Source organism: Coenobita brevimanus, chromosome 91, assembly GCF_032717465.1.
Source record: "Coenobita brevimanus isolate Jiangsu-jjx chromosome 91, ASM3271746v2, whole genome shotgun sequence".
Classification (NCBI taxonomy): domain Eukaryota; kingdom Metazoa; phylum Arthropoda; class Malacostraca; order Decapoda; family Coenobitidae; genus Coenobita; species Coenobita brevimanus.
In genome coordinates this window covers 21,880,755-21,901,449 of record NC_137044.1, presented here as the reverse complement: position 1 = coordinate 21,901,449, position 20,695 = coordinate 21,880,755, and the positions used below count along the sequence as shown (strand labels likewise).

The 20,695-nt window shown below is 43.1% G+C and overlaps 1 protein-coding gene across 1 annotated transcript; it reads right to left on the bottom strand.

Moving 5' to 3' along the window:
- Positions 1 to 12,847: 12,847 nt before the first annotated feature.
- LOC145411902 (uncharacterized) lies at positions 12,848 to 15,184 on the bottom strand. Its single transcript, XM_080281874.1, has 2 exons — positions 15,116 to 15,184; positions 12,848 to 13,948 (listed from the first exon to the last, which is right to left on the bottom strand). The coding sequence occupies exons 1-2, from the start codon at positions 15,182 to 15,184 to the stop codon at positions 12,848 to 12,850; spliced, it is 1,170 nt and encodes a 389-aa protein (XP_080138000.1).
- Between the last annotated feature and the right edge of the window lie 5,511 nt (positions 15,185 to 20,695).

Below are 20,695 nucleotides of genomic sequence, written 5' to 3'. Positions count from 1 at the left end.
TCAGTTTTCCACAGCTGCCACCTTCTCTGGGTCAGTACGGACGCTGCTTTCACCTACAATGTGTCCCAGGTACTTTACTTCCTTCCGAAACAAGTAGCATTTCTTGGGGTTCAGCTTGAGGTGCGTTGCGCAGATCTTGTTCAATACTTCCAACAACCTCTCCAGTTCCCGGTCGAAAGTCCATCCAAACACAATTACATTGTCCAGATAGATCAAAGCTGTCTGCCAGTGCAGGCCTTCAAGTACGCAGTCCATGAGGCATTCAAAAGTAGCTGGGGCATTGCATAGGCCAAATGGCATCACTTTAAACTGCCATAAACCCCAGCCATATGAAAAGACTGTCTTCTCTTTGTCCTTCTCTGCAACCTTGACCTGGTGGTATCCTGCCTTCATGTCTAGGGTGGAGAACCACTTAACACCTGACAGAGCATCCAGGGTGTCATCAATTCTTGACAAGGGGTATGCATCCTTCACTGCTACTTCATTAACCCCTAAAACGCGGGGCGTCACGTTTGCGACGCTCGCCGAAAAGGACATAACGGCGGATCGTCGCGTTTGCGATTCGAGTTAATTTTGAACAAATGCGGGCAAGGATGTTCCAGCTGGTATTGTCTATCAGTACCACCACCCTTTAGCTACAGTTAGCATACTTTACCTTTGTACTACTGACCTCCGTTGTTGCCAAGTATCGCGTTTTTTCCCCCCTCCCCCCGCACCACGGCCCGGCCAGCCTGGCTGTGATACATGGCAGCGCTCTGACTGCTCAGAACTGTAAATCTTCACTCTCCTCTCACAAGCAGTTTATGCTAATAGGAAACGCTTGTTTCCCCAGTTGTCACACTAGCTTTTTTTTCGCACGGTTTGCCCCTGTTTAGCGTCAGTTTACCGCAGGCTTTCAAAGTGACATTATGGCGAGTTCTAGCTCTTCTGAGTAAGTGCGAGCGGCCGACAGGAACGAGAATAAAGTGACGGGCGGAAGGCAGAATAAAAAGCGCGCTGCGGTGATCTTTTGGGAAGTAATATGATTGAAAATAATGTAGTATACGTGTTTTTAGCTGTGAAAATGGAAATGTTTGTTGAATGACGGGAAGACCTCCGCCGCGCTGCATGTTGGCCGTACACTTCGTTGATTTTAGCCTTATTTTCAGTGCTTATTGTACAAATATGGATTCCAAAGTACCTGTACGTTGTAGTATAAAGTTTACTGTGACAGAATGAGGCTGTGGTAGTGGGGAAACCGGGTTGCTGGAGGTGTGAAAGTAAAGATTTTGTTACCCAACTTTGCAAGTCTCCACAAGTCCTTGGGTAGTCCACGAAGGCTCAACACCTGTCTCTGGAGAATGCTGAATGTAAGTACTATCTGCCATACCAAGTATAATGTTCTAGGGTTAATCTCTGATTTTTGGCTAATATTTTCCTACAGGTACTCAGACCGCGATCGAACTCCGCCACCCGGGGGGGGGCGGCTGTCCATTGGCCGTGCATTAGGGGTTAAGGCTCTATAGTCTATACAGCACCTTACTGAGCCATCCTTTTTCCTCACCAGAACCACTGCTGATGCCCAAGGACTACTGGACTTTTGTATTACTCCTTTACTATGGAGATTCTCCATCACCTTTTCCATTTCTTGCCGTTGGGCTGGCACCATTCTCCGTGCTGGCTGTTTAATTGGGCAGTGATCCCCGGTGTCTAAATTTTGCTCCACCAGATCAGTGCACCCCAGGTTTAGGTCTCCCGTGGAAAAGACATCAGCATATTCTGTCAGCAGCTGCCTCAGCTTTAGCACTTGTGAACCATCCAGGCATTGACAACTCCTTGAGAAGAAGTCCTGTAGGTGGTCTGGCACGTACCCGTCTTCCTTGACTAGGCTTCTTTTACAGGCCTTCCTCCGATGCCACTTAGGGTCCACAGCCTGGCACAGTCCCACAATTTCTCCTTTGTTGATCTTCTGTGGCTCACGGGAGAAATTGGCCACCACAACCGACACTTCATCTTCACCTGTTTCCACCAGCGTTCTTCCCACCATCTACCCGGCCTTCATCTTGCACTGTACATCAGGCTCCACTACCCCTATACAGCTGTCAAAAGAGCCACTCACCTTACACTGTAGCAACAGTTCTGATTTTGGGAGTATCACTGTAGTACGAAGCACCATCACCTCGCCACCAGAACTTGTACATTTCACTGCTGTGACGGGAACCGACCTTCCTGAACCTTCATCTTCATGGAGCAGAAGTCCAGCTCATATCCCATGGACATAATGTAGTCCAGACCCAGAAGGCAAGGATCCTCCATGTCGGCCACGTAGACTGGTAATGTAGCCTTTTGCCCTGCCACTTCAATCCGGACATCCAGGGGTCCCCTCAGTTCCGCAGTGCTCAGTTATGCCACACAGTTGTTCTGATGACTCAGGCAGATACCGATGATGTAACACATCAGACCTCACAAAAGTCTGCTCTGAGGCCGAATCAATCACCAGGGAACACTTCTTTCCATCTATCCTTCCGTTTATTCACACACTATCGATAGCCGTCCTCTTGCATTTTCTCAGTGGTGGGGCTACTTGGGAAGAGCTGGCTGGTGATTGCCCCTTCACACCGTCCTCCACTAGTTTCCCGCTTCTTTCTGGTCTTCTGCAACCTTCTTATCATCCTTTTTCTTCTTCAGACACTCAGAACTGAAGTGTCCCACCCTACTACATGTCCAACATGCTTTTGTTACAACGGAAGATTTCCTTACACTGCTCTGTTCTTTCTCCTTCTTCCATTTGTGACAATCTTCCTTCTTATGCCCTGACTTCCCGCAGAACCAGCAGCCTCCTCCGGTCTTCTCCTGTTCCCTCTTCCACTTGTAGCAGTCCTCTTTTCTGTGTCCTGGCTTTTCACAGTACCCGCAACTTCCCTCAAATTTTTCCTTCTCACATACCTGCCCCTTTCTTGCCTTGAATCCTGCATTACGACCTGCCTGAAAGGTGGATGATAGTGGACCTGATGTAGGACTCAAATTCTAGAGCCCTGGCTAGCGCTTCTTGCCTGCCTCTTGGTTGTGCCTGCTTCACTTGCACTTTCAACTCTGCACTCTCAAGAGCATTGATGAACTGGTCTCAGTAGAATAGCCAACAGGTTAGGTGCTGCTCCAGTCTATGCCTTATATGCCATACTCTACAGGTCATAAGCAAGCTGCTGTAGGGATTCTCTTTGAGACCATACACAGCTCTGAAATCTTGCTCTATAAACCTCAGTCTGGTACATGGTTCCATAACTGCGCTCCAGCACTTCTACAAGGGACTGATAACTGTTCCTCTCCGTCCCTGACATCTGGTACAGAATTTCCATTGCGATACCCTTAAGACTAGTAGCAAGTTGCACTGCCCTCTGCCTATCATCCCAACCATTCTGATCCGCAGGTAACAAACTGTGCACGGTAAGCATCCCAAGATACTCTACCATCAGATTCCTGAGGTTTCTTTTTAACGGACTCCCATTATAGCCATGCACTTCACTGGTTTGGGGCCTAAAAACTCGGGCATCATAATTAAGGCCAGGACTTAATTCTCCAACATTCTGATTATTCAACCCTGTAATGCTACCTTAAGATGCTTGGGATTCACCAAGATAGACCATACGCTGGCCATTCCTATCATATGCTCCCTGTACACTAACCTGAGGCTGAACAGTGCAGTATATCTCTACAACCTCAATTTTCTCACTAATTATCTTCACATGATCTGCTACATGCTTCAACTGGTTACCTACATGCCGTCTGCACTCCGTCACTATTTCCTCACTAACTGTCTTCAACTGTTCGTCTACATGCTGTTTACACTCTATCACATTATTGCTTACCTCATACTTTTGCTGCCGTAGCTCAACATATACCTCCTCCTTCAATTGTTCCTTCATTTCCCCCATGAAAGCATCTAGCTGTCCTTGCATTCTCAACTGTCATTCTCTCTGTTGCTCCTGTAGTGCCTCCTGAAGCTATTCATATCGTTCTTTCTGGTCTTCGTTCTGTGCCTGCAATTGTTCTTTGATTTCTTTCTTCTGTGCCTGTAATTATTGTTCTACGAGCTTTTTCTGTCCTTCGTTCTGTGCTTGTAGTTGTTCCTTGAGTTCTTTCTGTCCTGCATATTGTGCTGCCTGTAGTTGGGCACTTTCTGCTTGTAACTGTTCTTTAAATTCGTTCCTGAGCTCTCCATTTTGTGCCTCTAGTTGTTCACTCCGTGCCTGTATACGTGCTTGTAATGCTTGTAATAGTTTCATAATTCCATCCAGTGATGCCTCTTCCTGCCTAACTTGGCCTCTTGTCTGGACATCCTCTTGCTCTATGTCGAAGATTAGCCTCACTGCAGCCCTGAAATAATAATCCCACACTCCTGACACCAGTGTTACGTCCCAGTCCCCATACTGCCACAGGCTCCAACAGCAGTAGCACAGTACAGGAAGGACGTTGCCCAGTGAGTTGTTCTTCTTATGGTCAGCCTTAAGGTGTACAGCACACAAGATCAGCCGAGGCGAAAATAAACACTGGGTTCATTGTCTTTATTTTCCAAATAATTCCACTCAATGTTTTCCAACTTCACTGTTCTCACAAGTACTGGAGCTATACACATTCTACTAACTGCTATTATTCGTACACTTAATGCTTGACAACACTTCACAGTTAGTACACTTTATGCTTGCCAACACCTCACTGTTATTACAAGTTCTGATGATATACAAACTTCAATAACCCGTCACTGTTTGCCACTGTTTTCACAAGTACCAAAAATATGCAATCTTCACTGACAGTAATTACATTTAATGCTTGCAAAGCAACTCTTCACAAACTTCACTAACAGCATTGCACCAAAACCGACTGCACTTAACTCACACTGAATTGATACCCGACTAAACTTGTAATAATCTCTACCCCATCTTTTATAAGCTTGCATTGGACTAGAAACGTCTTCATTCAACGAGAATACTCTCGACGGGCAACAGTTTACATAATTCAACAGGCAATCACTTGAACAAAACATTGTAAAGAAAAAGGGCATAACAATAAATGAATGTTTAGCTTATGAAATAACTATGCTCACAAACAACAGGCAAACTGGCAACTCTGATGGCTCGTACCGGAACTTACGGTACGAGAAAAATCTCGAAGGTACGAGACTACCTAACTGGCAAATCTCCCTTCATAACAATATGATATTCATTGTGCAGGACTGAAGTAAACGCGATGTTAATTAGCACATCTAACCTCTGGAAAGCTGATTTTACATGAGTAGATAGGTGGTGTGTCCAATGTAGGCCACAAAAAAAAAAAAAAAGACATCGAGGGTACCGATACACAATGAAGTACTGAACTGTGCATTGCTTAAGGTAACGGGATAGTGTGATTAAAGATTAATGGAGCAAATAACATTTTGAAGCTTTAAAAATGGCTAGTTATACTTTTGTCCTAACAGGCTTAATAAAAATTTGCTTCAGCACCAGTTTACAAGGCTAATTTTCCTTCTGCATTACCTACTACCATCGAAGGCCGTTCAGCCTACCCTAGGTATTCCCTTCTCTACCTCCTCCCCCCTTCGCTTAAAAGGAAGAAAAAATCCAAATCTGGGAGTTTATTGCCTGAATGTTTTTTTTTTCTTTTATGCAAGTAGAAAGAACCAAAGGCTAAGAACCCGCAAACCTTTCCTTCCTAGAAAAATAAAACAAAATCAGTACAGAAGAGAGCCAAATTCAAGATCCGTTCATTTCGAGATGCCAGGACACACTGCGTCTGAAAGACTGGAGATCATAGAAAGTAGGAAATACAGACAGAGGGAGACAGTTCCAGAGTTGACCTGTTGCATAAATGAAGGACTTGGAGTAATGGTTAACTCTTGCATTAGAGAGTTGGACAGAAAAGGAATAAGAGTATGTTGCCAGACAGGTGCTATGCACCTGTTGTAGAGGTGGAGGGATGCAAGCAGATAGTTCAGAGGAGCAGCGATCATTGAAGTAGCGATAAAAAAGAGATAAAGACGCAACAATGCGGTGAAGAGACAGAGGATGAAGGGAGCCAGTAAGAGGAGGAGAATTAGTGAAACTAAAAGGCTTTGACTCCACACTATTGAGAAAAGCCTTATGTGGGGAGCCTCCCCACACATGAGACTTGTACTCTACACGGGCGAATAAAACCCGTGTGTAAAGTCGACAACTGTGCAGGGGTAAAGAAGGTACGGAGTTGGCTTAGCTCACCAAAGCTCTTGGAAGTAGATTTTACGAGAGATGTAATATGATCTTTCCAAGAGATGTCCCGAGAGAATGAAACCCCAAGTATATATAAGGATGATGCAGGATTAAGCTTGATATTATTAAACATTAATGGGCACTTCTGTGGAAGATTTTGTCGGGTTGACAGTTGCAAGAACTGAGTCTTTGATGCATTTAAAACAACAGGATTATTATTTTTTACTCCAGTCAAAGATTAGGTGTGTCATTGCCTCATCCCTTGTTTGTTGAAGTAACTGCTGATATGGACGTTACGAGAACCGAATGGAAAGGTGAAGGGTGGAATCATCAGTGTATGAGTAAACTGGGTTGGATGTACAGCTTAGAAGGCCATTGATGAATAAAAGGAAGAGAGTTGGTGATAGGACAGAGTCCTGAGGAACACCACTGCGATAGATCTAGGAGAAGAACGGTTGCCGTCTACAACAGCAGCTATAGAACGACCAGAAAGGAAGCTGTAGATGAAAGCACAGATAGAAGGACAGAAACTGTAAGAGGGCAGTTTGGAAATTAAAGATTTATGTCAGACTCGACTGAAAGCCTTTGATATGTCAAGTACAATGGCAAAGCATTTCCCAAAGTCCCAAAAGGAGGATGACCACGAGTCTGAAAGTTAGGTGAGAAGATTGGCAGTGGAGCATCCCTGACGGAAACCGTACTTATGATCGGAAAGAAGGTTATGATAGGAAAGATGCTTTAAAATTTTTAGTTGAGAATAGACTCGAAAACTTTTGAGACACAGGATGTTAAAGCAACTGGGCGATATTTAGAGGATTGAGAATGGTCACCCTTCTTTGGGACTGGCTGTATGAGAGCAAACTTCCAGCAAGAAGAAAAGCTGCACGCTGGTAGACAAACGTAAAAGAGTTTACCTAGGCAGGGTGTAAGCACAGATGCACGCTTCTTGAGGACAACAGGAGGGACCCCATCAGGCCCATGTGCCTTGTTACTATTGAGGCCAGAGTTAGTACTGAAGCAGAAATTACATCAGCTGAAGAAATTTTAATATCAGCCATGAGGATGTCAGAGGGGGGAAGTGATGGGGGAACAGCGCCAGAATCATCTAAGGTGGAATAGGAGGAGAAAGTCTGTGCAAAGAGATTTGCTTTATTGGTAGAAATAGCTACAGAGCCATCAGAGTAGAAAAGTTGAGGGAAGGATGATGAGGTAAAGTTATTAGAAAGGTTTTGGTAAGGTGCCAGAAGGAGTGGGAAGAATTCGAGTTAGGGAGTTGAGAGCATTTAGTATGTATTAAATTATATTTAGCAGAGCGAAGAGCAGACTTAGCACGATTCCAGGCAGAAACATAAATAATATGTCATTCTGGGGTACGTTGGCTCTGGTGCCTTTTATAGGCCCCCTACTTGTTGTGGACAGCATTGGAAGAACCGTGATTTAACCAAGGCTTTCTTGCATTAGTCAAAGGATATGAGAAAGGAATGTATGCTGCCATGCCCGAGAGAATAGCCTCCTTAATGTGCAAGCTACACTTAGATGCCTCCCAGCCATGGAAGCAATAACTATTCCAGGGAATGGAATGCCTGAGAGCCTCCCAATCAGCAACTCCAAAGTGCCACAACCGACATTTCTTTGGAAGGTCCACAGGCCGTACCAAAGTGATAAGACACGTTAAGGCAATAAGGCTGTTATTGGAGGAGCCAAATGGAGAGCAAAGATTAACAGTGCAAGCAGAATGCATAGTTGTAAGGAAGAGGTCAAGTATGTTTGAGCTCTCTCCAAGACGGTCAGGGATACGGGTAGAGTACTGTAAAAGCTGCTCTAGGCATTTAGGATTGAAAAGATGTAGGCTTCTTCATCACGTGGATCAGTGAAAGTAGAGAACAGCCAAAGGTAGTGGTAAACATTGAAATCTCCTAGATTGGAGATTTCAGAGAAAGGAGAAACGGATAGGATGTGTTGCATCATAGAAGTAAGATATTTGAAGTATTTTTCAGTCAATAGAAATAGGGGATAAGGAAACAGCACAGACATATTTAGTCAGAGAATGACAGGAAAGCTGAAGCCAGAGAGTGGAGAATTCAAAGGAATCAAGTTCAGGAATACGAAAGCAAGGTAAGTCATTGTGTACATTTACACAACAGCACCTTTTGCTTTGAAATGAGTATAGAGAAAGTAGGAGGATTCAGAAAAGGGTTTGCTATCAGTTGCCTCAGACAGCTGAGTCCCAGTTAAGAAGAAAAGGTGTGGTTTAGAGGAGGAGAGGTGGTGGTCAACAGAAGGAAGGTTAGAGGAAAGGCAGTGAATATTGCACAAATAGTGACTCCAGGCAGGTTGAGTCATCGCCGGGAGAGAGGTGGATAATGGGGGCTTTTATGGTCCCCCCCCCCCGGGGGATTTCGAGGCTTGGATATTAGGCGCCATTTTTCTTTTTAATTATGAAAAGGAAGTGTAGTGTGTAATTTGGATATTTGGTGTCGACAGTTAGAGACATGTACTGGAGAGCATGCTGGCCTACTCTCTGTGTCACTGAAAAACTCAAAAAGTTCAGCAAATGGGGACGGTCAGGAACTAGTTCCGTAGGTTGATGAAACGGGAGCTCCAGCTCTTCTGTTGTCAGCTTTCCATCCAGCTTGTGAGTACTACCTGGTGCGACAGTCTACTCCACATATGGCTGATTAATATCAAAGGGTTTCATTGATTTGACCTCAGTCAGTCTGTTAAACTAAAAGGATTTCATAAACCTAAAGGGCTTGTTCTGAATAAAAATATTGAACATTGCTAGCTTTACAGTAACTATTATCAGCTCACCTGATTTGACTTTCCATATGGACTTGGATCTCATACACCTAAACGATCTTATAAATTACTTGCTTTGCAGTAACTGTTAAAATTACTTGCTTTGCAGTAACTATTATCAGGTAACCTGATTTGATTGTCTAATTAACATGAACTATTGTTAGCGAACCTAAGCTGATATAACTAGAGGTGAACTGACAGAAATGGGAAAGATGTTCTCAGGCTCTGAACAGGATTGAATAAGAAAAATCACACCTTTGATAGCTGTATCCACCCTGGAATACCATAAGGGGGAAGAAATAATTACTTACGAGAGATGGGGAAGGGTGGTCCCATTCTAAACTGGTTCTGGTGAAGGTTGAACACTATGCGAAAACTATGGCCTTGTCCCCACAAGGGGCAGCTCCCCCCACCCCATGTGAAGGGTAGTCATCAGGGGTCCCACCTTGCCTAAAAGGTGGCCAGGATGAACATCCACCAGTATGAAAGGTTTCGTGTCTCCAGGTTAAAAGCCATGACCGTTCATAAAGGCTTTGACCAGGCCCCCTAGAGCAACCCCAGTGGGAGGCAGTCTGTGGGGTCTCATCCTGCCCAGGGCGTGACCCCAGCAAAGACCTACCAAAGTGCAAAAGTTCATGTTCTTAGGTAAAAGAAAAAAAAAAAGGATGGCATTGTTCCCTGGAGGCTGCCTTCCCCCTGTTAGAGTTGGTTATTGGTGATCCCACCCTAATTACAACGTGGCATGGGTGGAAGCTTACCAGTATGCAAATTTTCTTGTTCCTAGGTTATACATTATGGTTGTTCATATTGACTTTGTCGGGATCCCTGGGGCTGGCCCATGAGAGGTGACCCACTGTGGTTCCACCTTTCCCAAAACGTGTCTGGGTTGAACAACTATCACTGGGCAAAATTTCGTGTTCTTTGGTTAAAAACTTTGGCCTTGCATGACTTTTTCCGAGACCACCGGGAGTTTGCCCCTCTCCCCGTGGGGTACAGCCCTCGGAAGTCCCGCCACACAAATAACCTGGCACTAGTGAAGTTCTACCATTGTGCCAGAGTTCGTGTTTGTAGGTGAAGCATTGGCTGTGCCTAACGGTTTTGGTGGGACTCTTGAAAGCCGTCGCCCCCATGGGGGGCATTCCTGCCTTAAAGTTGGCCCGGCCAGAGGTCTAACATCGTGGAAAACACTTTCCCCATAAGGCCTAGACTCCATTCTACAAGAAAGTCCAGTTACTCGGTGACTGCATGAGTGAGTTGGTGTGGAAGGGACACAGTTTGGGACAAGCACTATTAATACATTTGACTGCCCCTGTGGATGCGGCAAACACGTACAAGGACCAGAAGGTACCTAGAATGAGATTCTGCAATAATACCAGTACACCTTAAAAGACAGGTATGAACCTGAACCGAAGCAATTGTGCCTGATCTTCATGAAAGGATGCAAAAAAAACAAACTGTACCTAAATGTGCCTGGAGTGTCTGATGACCTGAAGCTTCCTCAGAGGACCTGAACTGACCTAATTGAACCCAATTAACTTATGTGGACAAGTTGCTTGCACAAACCTACACTGATCCAAATAAACTAGGATTTACCTAGCAGCAATAGGACTGATAAGAGCAACCCATGACTAACATGACTGGACAGTATTGGATTTGAAGAGTCTGACGGGACCTGAGACGGCCTGATAGGAACTAAAATGACCAGACTGGGTCTTAATGCATGTAAATGAGCTTGCATGGACTTGCACGGATCTTAAATTGATCTGACGCAGTGAAACCTGAAGTGGTCCAAAATTAGTTAGCAAACAAGAGGCCAGACCTGGATGGATTCCAGGTAGCCTAGACCTGTTTGTAGGAAAACATAATGAAGTCACCAAAATGAACCGGAGTAGACCTGTTTTGGCAGGATGACAGACACGGACAAACAGAAAGATAGACAGTCTATAGGAAACATGCTATTTTTCTTTGTATACCGTTGGTGAAATTAAAAATACAGAAAAAAAAAAAACATACAAAAGGCGCTGAAGCAGATATGGGCACTTAATCTGCCACATAAAGATTAATGCATAAAACACGCACTGTCAGGTAAAACGTAAACGAGTTGTGTGCACACATACACAAACATAAAAACACATACACAGTGAAGCACACACGTGCTGAAGAACACACGCACAAACAATGACACAGAGAAACACGACGCATGACAAACTATAATCTAATATTGTTAATTAGTCTCTCTCTTCCTGAACACATATTTAATCTCTCACTGTTATACAGATTATACTGTAAATGACACACACACACACACACACACACACACACACACACACACACACACACACACACACACAAAACATCTCTCTCTCTCTCTCTCTCTCTCTCTCTCTCTCTCTCCAATAACGTTTGAATTCAAGAGATTTACCTCATTTCTGAAAGATCATCGGGAATCAGCAGGAGTAAAATCCGTCAGCGCTCTGCTCTTATATATATATTGTATAGTGAATGAACGGATTAGAGGAATTCTCTTCCTTCAGCAAGAACTTTTATTCATCCTAGGGAAGCATCTTCGTGGTGATGAGTAAATGAAAACTATATCTATTTTCTTCAGCTCGCAAATCCTCTACTAAGCTGAACACTGTTGACCAACTGACATGACAAAAAGTTTACCATCATCATCATCTCCTAAGGTGAATGATATCGTCCGAATGACAGGAAGAATAATCAATAAAAGATTTAAAACTTTGATAAAGATTAATAGATGGACGCCATAACCTCTAAATATACAATTTACTAACCAAAGATTCATGGTAAGGCTGATTTTTTTGCCAAACTCCGGTATGTTTTGATATTCAAGTGTCGAAGCTGAGAAAGCGAAGTGTGGGACCCAACAACAATACATTCATCACGGGTATTTTGACCTCGCTGGAACAACAATTTTCGGGCACCTGGACTGGTTTACATTTTCCCAGGGATGCAAGGCTAGCGTACCCTGGGGAGACACGGCCCATCCCGACCCAACAACCCTCCCGCTTTACCTGCCACCCCAGCCCCGCCCCACCCCTCCCTTCTCCAGGTCGGGCTTACCTCTCTCCCAAATCTTGGCTTTCCATTTTCACTTCCAATTTGTTTTTCTCGAGACTGACCAACTCAATAAAAGTCTTTTGTTTCTTTTGTTAAGATAAATCCAGCTGGAGAGTTAGATGGCTCATGCAGAGGACTATCGTCAACAGCTCTCTCCAATTGACAAGCCCACTATCTTTGAACACGAATATAAGACTCAAACTTTAAACCAAACTACTACATGGACATGCTGTTTCTTTAACTCAGGGTGGTCTCCGTCATATATCTAAATAAATTATATATATATATATATATATATATATATATATATATATATATATACATATATATATATATATATATATATATGGAGCCTCTGTGGTACAGTGGTACAGTGTGCGTTTCGCACGCTGGTGAGAGCGGGTTCGCCTCCCGCCAGAGTTGTAAAAAGTTTGGGAAGCGTTCACCAAGCCACTTGCTACTTTGGCGGACACCAGGGGTGCTGTGGTTGAACCAGTGTCGCATACTATGGTCAGACTCAAATATGAAGTCCGTTTGGGTGGGGCCCGCGCGGGGATTTCCCTCTCTACAGCTCTGCCAAACCTCCTCTCTCTCTCTCTCTCAGTTGATTGAGAAAGTTTTTATATATTTATAAGTTTTGTTTTCTTCTATATTGTTTCGACCTTTTTTCCACACCACCACTGAGGTAAAAGTCTTGGCGCGTTTTTTTTATAGAGGTTTCCCCAGTAGGCATAAGTCCTCTCTGATCTTTAATCAGACAATTCATCCTCTGAGCTTTCTGATATGTTGATTAAGAATGAATCCACGAAATGGTCGACTGCTACGTCTTGCTGTGAATCTTCTTGCTGTTGTTCAGCATGCTGCACTGCTTTCATCCAGTTATTCGGTGTTACATAATTCAAAGCTTCTTTGGCAAGACGTTTAAGATCAACCATTTTGAAGGTGTTTGCCTTGGCTATATAGGTCTTCACCTGAGCCCAAATGAGCTCAATAGGGTTGTACTGACAATGGTACGGTGGTAATCTTATGACCCGATGCCCTGCTTCTTCAGCAATTGTGTCAGTTACATACTTTGTGCCAGGATCAAACTTCTTTGCAAGTTCATACAGCTCGTGTTTTAAGAGATCGTCGCTGGGCCGTACTCCCTTCTTTATAAGCCAGTCCCTTATATCCGATTTTCTCCAGGACGAGGTTGTTTTTTTTTCAAGTTGGACTGAATGATAGGAAGCGTTATCCATAACAATTACAGAGTTTGGTGAAATGTTTGGTATTAGTTGATTCCTGAACCAGTCTTCAAAAAGTGTTGAATTCATCTGATTATGGTACGAGTAGTCCCCATCGTTTTTTGCTTGAAATATCAACTCAGCATTGTTAACAAAGCCATTTCTCGTTCCAGCATGCACAATAATTAAACGACGTCCTTTTCCAGTCGGTTGCTGTATTCCAGTGGCTTGTGGGGATGCAGTGTCAGTCCAGCATTTTCCAACTGTGTAATTTTGATTTACCCAAGTTTCGTCAAGATATACAATGTTCTGGGAAGACACTTTGACCTGCCGAATTTCTCTCAAAAATCTGGTCCGAGCTGCTGCTACATCGCTCCTTTCCATAAGGAACTTTCGGCCATCAACTTTTGCATATTTGAAGCCCATCTGCAAGAGAATCCTGCGAAGAGACTCGTTGCTTCCGTTGAAAGATATGTTTTCCTTGAGTTCTTCGTAAATCTTGTGCAATGTAGGAATTTCATGCCTTTCATAGAATCCCAGGACAGTTCTTCTGACCACACGCTTGTCGAAATCGTCGAGATTCGTTACAGTTGCACTGCGCTTCTTTTTTGGTGACGAGAATACAGGCTGTTCTGGTGACATTTGTGTCACACAAACTTTATTAAATTTTGAGCAGATTCTTTGGACTGTTTTTTCGCTAACGTTGGTAGCTTTGGCAGTGCGAGCAACTGCTCCTGAAGGTGGAATTATAAAGTCTCCAATAGCCTTTTCTTCTAAAAAATACTTGTTCACATTGTAAATAAGTTCTTTCTCCCGACTGTGGAGCACACGAGAGCGAGTCGGAGTAGCTGCCATCCTGGGTGGAGATCAGGGAGGAAATGACCGGTCACCTGTGGTCTGAGGTGGGTGTCCTTGACCTCTGGCAACGTCGGAAAGCGACGTTGTCACGTGGTGTGGAATTTATACAAATCATTGTTATTATCCTAAAAAGCGACACATTCATAGCACTATATAGCCTTATTTAATATATTTAATAAGTACAGAATATTTAATATACAATTTCAAATAGTAAATAGCTGACGTATGAGAGAGAGAGAGATAGGTACTGGGGTTGATGCGGCAGAGCTGTAGAGAGGGAAATCCCCGCGCGGGTCCCACCCAAACCGACTTCATATTTGAGTCTGACCATAGTATGCATGCACCCAGTCGGCTTAAGGCGGGCCGATTACACTTGGTTCACAGCCTACACACACATCCAAAGTCACTACAACATTACAGTCACACTCACAAGCACTTCTCACCCTACATACAGTCTCTACCAAACAGCCTAAGCCACTGGGTAGAGATACATTGGCTGTATCGTCCCTGCTTCGGTAGGGATAGGCCGGTCCTGCAATGGACCTCAACGGCGGATGATGATGATGATATATATATATATATATATATATAGAGCAGCAGCAGTAGCAGCAGCCATTGCAATCCCACTGCTGAACAAAGGCCTCCCCCAGTCTTTTCCACGAATCCCTTGACGAAGCCAATCATTGCCACGTTTTCTCTGCAAATTTCTCTATCTCATCTCTTCTCCTCCTGTTTGGCTTTATTCTGCTACGCTTACAATCTCTTGGTATCCAATCAGTCAGCCTCTTGCTCCATCGGTCATCCATTATTCTTGCTACATGGCCTGCCCATCCCCGTGTCTGTTCTTTCATAATTTGTATAATGTCTCTGACTTTAGTCTGCTTACTCACCCAAGTTGATTTTTTCTTCTCTCCTAAAGATATTCCCAACACTGACCTTTCCATCGCTCTCAGAGAACGCATTAGTGTATTTTCCATCGATGTTATTACTTTTCGTTTCATACATATTGGCAAGATACTTTTCATAATATCTCTATGTTTACCGAAATTTATCCATCCAGTTGTAATGAGTCTTTTTATTTCGCTAGCATGGTCTTTCGTTAACTTTAGTGTTTGCCCCATGTAACTGCACTCCTCGATTTCTTCAAGAATTTCTTCGCTTATTCTGATGACGGTCTTTGGTGTATATAGATTAAACGTAACTTTAGTTTTAATCAGGTTTATTCTTAACCCTACTTTGAGACTTTTTCTGTTCATATCCTTTAACATTCTTGGAGTGTTTCTGTTGTTCCTGAGATTACGACAATGTCATCAGCAATTATTTAATGGTTTAGTTTTCTCTATGTTTACTACATTTTTTTTTTTTTTCAGTCTAGCTATCTGAAAATGTTTTCTAGGTATGCTGTAAGTAATTTTGGTGAAATTGTATCTCCCTAAGTCATGCCCTTCTCAATCCTATTTTTTTCCGAGTCTTTATGTAATTTAACTGAAGCAGTTTTGCAATGTACTCATATACTCCTTGTTCTCGCAATGAATTTATAATTGCCATGTGCTCCATATATATATATATATATATATATATATATATATACACACACACACATTTCTCTCTCTCTCTCTCTCTCTCTCTCTCTCTCTCTCTCTCTCTCGATAGACAGATAGACAGATAGATAGATAGATAAGGACCATTCTAATATGTAATGTGTGTATATATTAGAGTTGTCCTTATTACTAAGCGGGGAAAAATAATTCTGGAATATTTTGTTTGCTGGAAATGGCATTGTGAGTTTAGATGTAAACTCCCGAGACACCAAATTTTAGCCGAATTGGATGATATTTCCTGGTGCCGCATCTTCCCCAAAGTTTGAGCCTTATAAGCAAAATTATTGTTGTGATAATAATCTTTTCTGTTATTTGAAAAAAAGTGTTTGTTTTAGGCCTACCTCATTGGAGGCTACATTCTAGTAATACCTGTATTTTTTCAGGGATTTGCTTTTTGAGTTATTATTAAGCACTTATTTACAATGGGTGACGTGAAATTGTCAAGGAGCAAAACCAAGATTTGGCTTGTTGCCCAAGCAGTGGCGTATCCAGAAAGTCGAAAACGTTTTTTTTTTTTTCTTTTTTGATCTTTTTAACTGTGCAGCCCATGACTTTGACGAGCGCAGAGCGCCCGTACAGCCGGGGGGGGGTTTGAGGGTGGGGGGTGCTGTAAGCACCTTCCCGAGAAAATTTTCCATTTTGGCCAATTTTATGATCATTCTGAGGCCATATGGAATGGGTATACGTCATAAATATAGCATACTCTAAAGTAAATATTAAGTACTCTGTGCCACTGAGTTATGATTCAGTCTCTCCAATAACCTTCTAATATACTAGAGCAGTAGCCGTGTGTCTGTCTGTGTGTGTGTGTATTTTCGGCAGCCGAAACTACACTTTCAAATCGCACCAAAATAGGCAGAGAAGTCGCAAAAAAATCGCTGATGAGAAAAAACTTGGTCCCATCACGATTGCAAAACTTTTACTATATTTAAGGAGCGATCACACTTTAACCAAAAAAACGCCGCTCCTGGCGCCCGGCATAGGATCTCCGTAGAATTTTTTGCCCACAGGTATAACTAATGTATTTCGGACTTCCGTGCGGACAACTTGAGTTCCATTCCCGAAGCTGCAAATAACACGATCAGTTAGTTAGCTGCAAAAAATCCAAATGACAACGTTACACTAGAACAGCACATCAACGCAAGTGCCCTCCGAAGGAGCAAGTGCGAGGGGCCTGAAGGGCCCACGAGCACTTGTATATTACTAAAATTCAAACGCTCACATTTCAATCAAACAACTTTACAACTGCAATAAACTAATAACAGATTACACACACACACACACACACACACACACACACACACACATATATATATATATATATATATATATATATATATATATATATATATATATATATATATATATATATATATATATATATATATGTGTGTGTGTGTGTGTGTGTGTACATATATATATTGCAAAAGGGGGGGCCATGGCCGCATCCTTCCCCCCCCCCTCGGTATGCCACTGTGGCCAAGCAAGTGAAAGACTACTTGGAAGTATGTTACCTCCTTGTGGAGAAGTGTTAGCGCAACTTTTCTACTTAATGCGAACAGAGACACGAACACTGAGGGATTCAGCATATGTTCTGAGGAACTAAGGGGATTCTCGGAGAAAGCCCGCATTCCTGCATCTGAGCCACGGAACCGTATCCTCAGAATCAAATCTCTCTATAAAGAATGGAGAAAGTTGGAGAAGAGCAAGAGCTGGAATACAGAATGAGAGGAGAAGAAGAGAAAGAACTTCCAAGAACAGATGAAAGATCTCTTTGACACTGCACACACGAATGCCTTCGACCTCATCAAAAATCATGAGGATAAGGAGTTTCTTGTGGCTCAGAGGGAGAAAGGGAGCCGAGGCTCTATGCTTGGTATTGATGTCAAACTAAACCGGAAAGAACGAAGACAGAGAGAGAAAACAGACTGAACAGGAGAGGAGAGAGTGTACGGAATGTCACCGAGCAGTAAGAAAGGAAACAGTGGAGCTGGAGGAAAGCCCAACTAGTGATGAAGACGAAACAGATGACGATGATACAGATATAGCAGGTCCTTCCCTTTCGGCTGCAGCTCCTCCTCTGAAACGCCAGGGACAACAAAAAAACAGTTGTCACTTCTCTAGTTGCTGCTGCTTTAGATCGGATCGACTTCAGATCGTGCTACAGTCCATCTGCTTTCTGAGACCACTTCTGCCTGTGGTCAATATCCAACAATGTATACTATCAACAGGCAAAGTATCCGCCGAGATCGAATCAAGGGACGGAGGGAATCTGCAGAATGGCTGAAGAAATCATTTCATCCAACCCTGCCACTTGTAGTGCACTAGAATGGAAAACTGACTCCCGATGTAACAGGAGCAAATGTCACTGAACGCCTTCCAATTCTCGTCTCAGTTGATGGAGTTTCAAAGCTTTTGAATGTACCCAGTTTGGAGTCAGGAACAGGAAAGACCATGGCCTATGTCATCACTGAAACTTTGAATGACTGCAGAATATCTGAACTTGTGGCAGAAATGGCGTTCGACACCACTGCCGGCAATACCGGATTGTGGGCAGAGGCGTGCACTCATATTCAACAATAGTTGCACAAGGATCTCCTCCACCCGGCTTGTCGGCATCACATTTTTGAAATCCTTGTTCAAAAGACCTTCACCATTTGCCTTTGATCGTCCTCTGGTCCCAGCATTCACATATTCAAGCAGTTCAAAGCCAAATGGAATACTATTGACAAAATACTCTTTCAGACCTTGAATGACAATGAGAAAATGTCGGTGCTTGATAGTGAGCAATGTGATGAACTCATAGCATTTTGTATGAAACAGTTGCAAGAAAGCCAGCCTCGAGATGATTATCGAGAACTGCTAGAATTGCCCATTGTTGTCTTGGGTGATGTACCGCCCCGTGGAACACGGTTTCAGCACCCTGGTGCTTGCCACCATGCCAAATGGATGGCTGATGTTATATACAGCATCAAAGTCTGTCTTTTCCATCATCACACAAGCATCACACTGAAGCATGGCAGAGGATTGAAGCTGTTTGTTGTGTTCATCATGAAGCAATACCCGAAATCATGGTTCATGGCAACAAAAGCAGCTCTAGCTTCAGCAAACGACCGGAGGCTTCTCCAGGAATTGTCACTTTATCCTGAGAAGGATATCTCACAGATCTGCTTGAAAGCATTTGGTCGTCACTTGTGGTATTTGTCAGGGCAATTAGTTGGATTGGTCTCTCTCTCTCTCTCTCTCTCTCTCTCTCTCTCTTATCTAACTGTTAACCCCAAAAAGAGGCGAAAAATGATGATGGATCTTAACGACAAAGGAAGCAAAGATCAACTAAACAGTGCAACGGTTGAACTTAATGTGACAGCACTGAATCAGAAAACAATTTCAAGTTTTGTGACCAGTAACACTAAGAAGATCTTCACACTGCTTGACCTTCGTCATTCATTCCTAGAATTCGATCCATCCACATGGGAAAGTCGTGAGGATTACAAGGAAGCTGAGCGCATTGTCCAGGGGCTACAGGTAACAAATGACTTTGCTGAAAGAGGGGTGGCACTGATTCAAGAGTTTAATCCAATGTTGATCAAGAACGAAAATCAACGGCAGTTTCTTCGGGTCGTTGGGCAACACGGGCAAGTGAATCCAGTTGCGAAGAAGGCTACAGCTGGGAGCAAATATAAGCCATAAAACTAGACAACAATCAATGGGAGTTGAGTTCCCATGATACCGCCCCCAGTGAGGGGCTAACACTCTGCAAAGAGGGGGACTTAGGTAACCCAATGGCATACTAACATTACGCTATAATAGTATAACTTTGAATATGATGCAGCACCAGTTAAAGTTATCTAATAAGCATGAAGATTTGCATACACCATTTTATAATCAATAGGAAGGAGGTCCCGCAGCAGCTGAAGCAAATTTTTCAAATTGAAAATTAAGGAACACCCTAGTATATACGTATATATAATATCTATCTATCTATCTATATATATATATATATATATATATATATATATATATATATATATATAAGCCTCAGTGGTAGAGTGTGCATTTCATACACGGGTGAACCAGGGTTCGCGCCCCACCTGGGTATTAAACTTTTGGGAGTGTTCACTGGGCCACATACTGCATTGGAGGACACAAAGGGCGCTGTGGTTGAACTAGTGTCGCTTACTGTAAAATATGTTTGCACTCAGTCGGCTTGCGTGGGCTGATTACACTTGGTTCACAGACTACACACACATCCAAAGCCACTCCAACACTACGATTACACTAACAAGCACTTCTCACCCTACATACATTCTCTACCAGATAGCCTAAGCCACTTGGTAGAGATACATTGGTTGTAGGCTATCTGCTCGACTTCGGTCAGGATAGGCCGGTCCTGCAGGGGATACTCAAACGGCTGATGATTATATATATATATATATATATATATATATATATATATATATATATATATATATATATATATATAGAGTAAAAGGAATAGCTCTGGGAAGTGGTAGATAAGGCAATTCTGAGAAAAAAAAATGTATCAAGGTGTGTCCAAATCTCAGCCGTTAAGGAGCTACAATTACTGATGACCTGATGGGCAAAACTGGTTTTCCTCATAATTTGCATCTCTCTCTCTCTCTCTCTCTCTCTCTCTCTCTCTCTCTCTTGTCAATGGCTGCTGCTCCACTAGTCTGGGATCTGACCACTAATGTGGGCTCTGACCGTACAAAGTCCATCTGGTGGAGCTGCTCCATTAATCTGGGTCTTATCACGTGAAGTGAACCTGCAATGACGTCCTCCCATCTCGGCCAGCCATGGCTCAAGTTTCCATCATTGTTGACACAGCTGAGACCTAGTTTAGAGCTGGCATTTCAGCCATGATAAAGGTCAACCTGCATCGAATTACTAGGGT

Bases quoted from the DNA above. Each gene is read 5' to 3' on its own strand.
- LOC145411902 (XM_080281874.1), bottom strand. From the start codon at position 15,184: ATGTATGAAACGAAAAGTAATAACATCGATGGAAAATACACTAATGCG. The intron at 13,949-15,115 runs GTCAGTGTTGGG...TCACCAGAACAG, and splicing joins TCTCTGAGAGCGATGGAAAG to CCTGTATTCTCGTCACCAAA.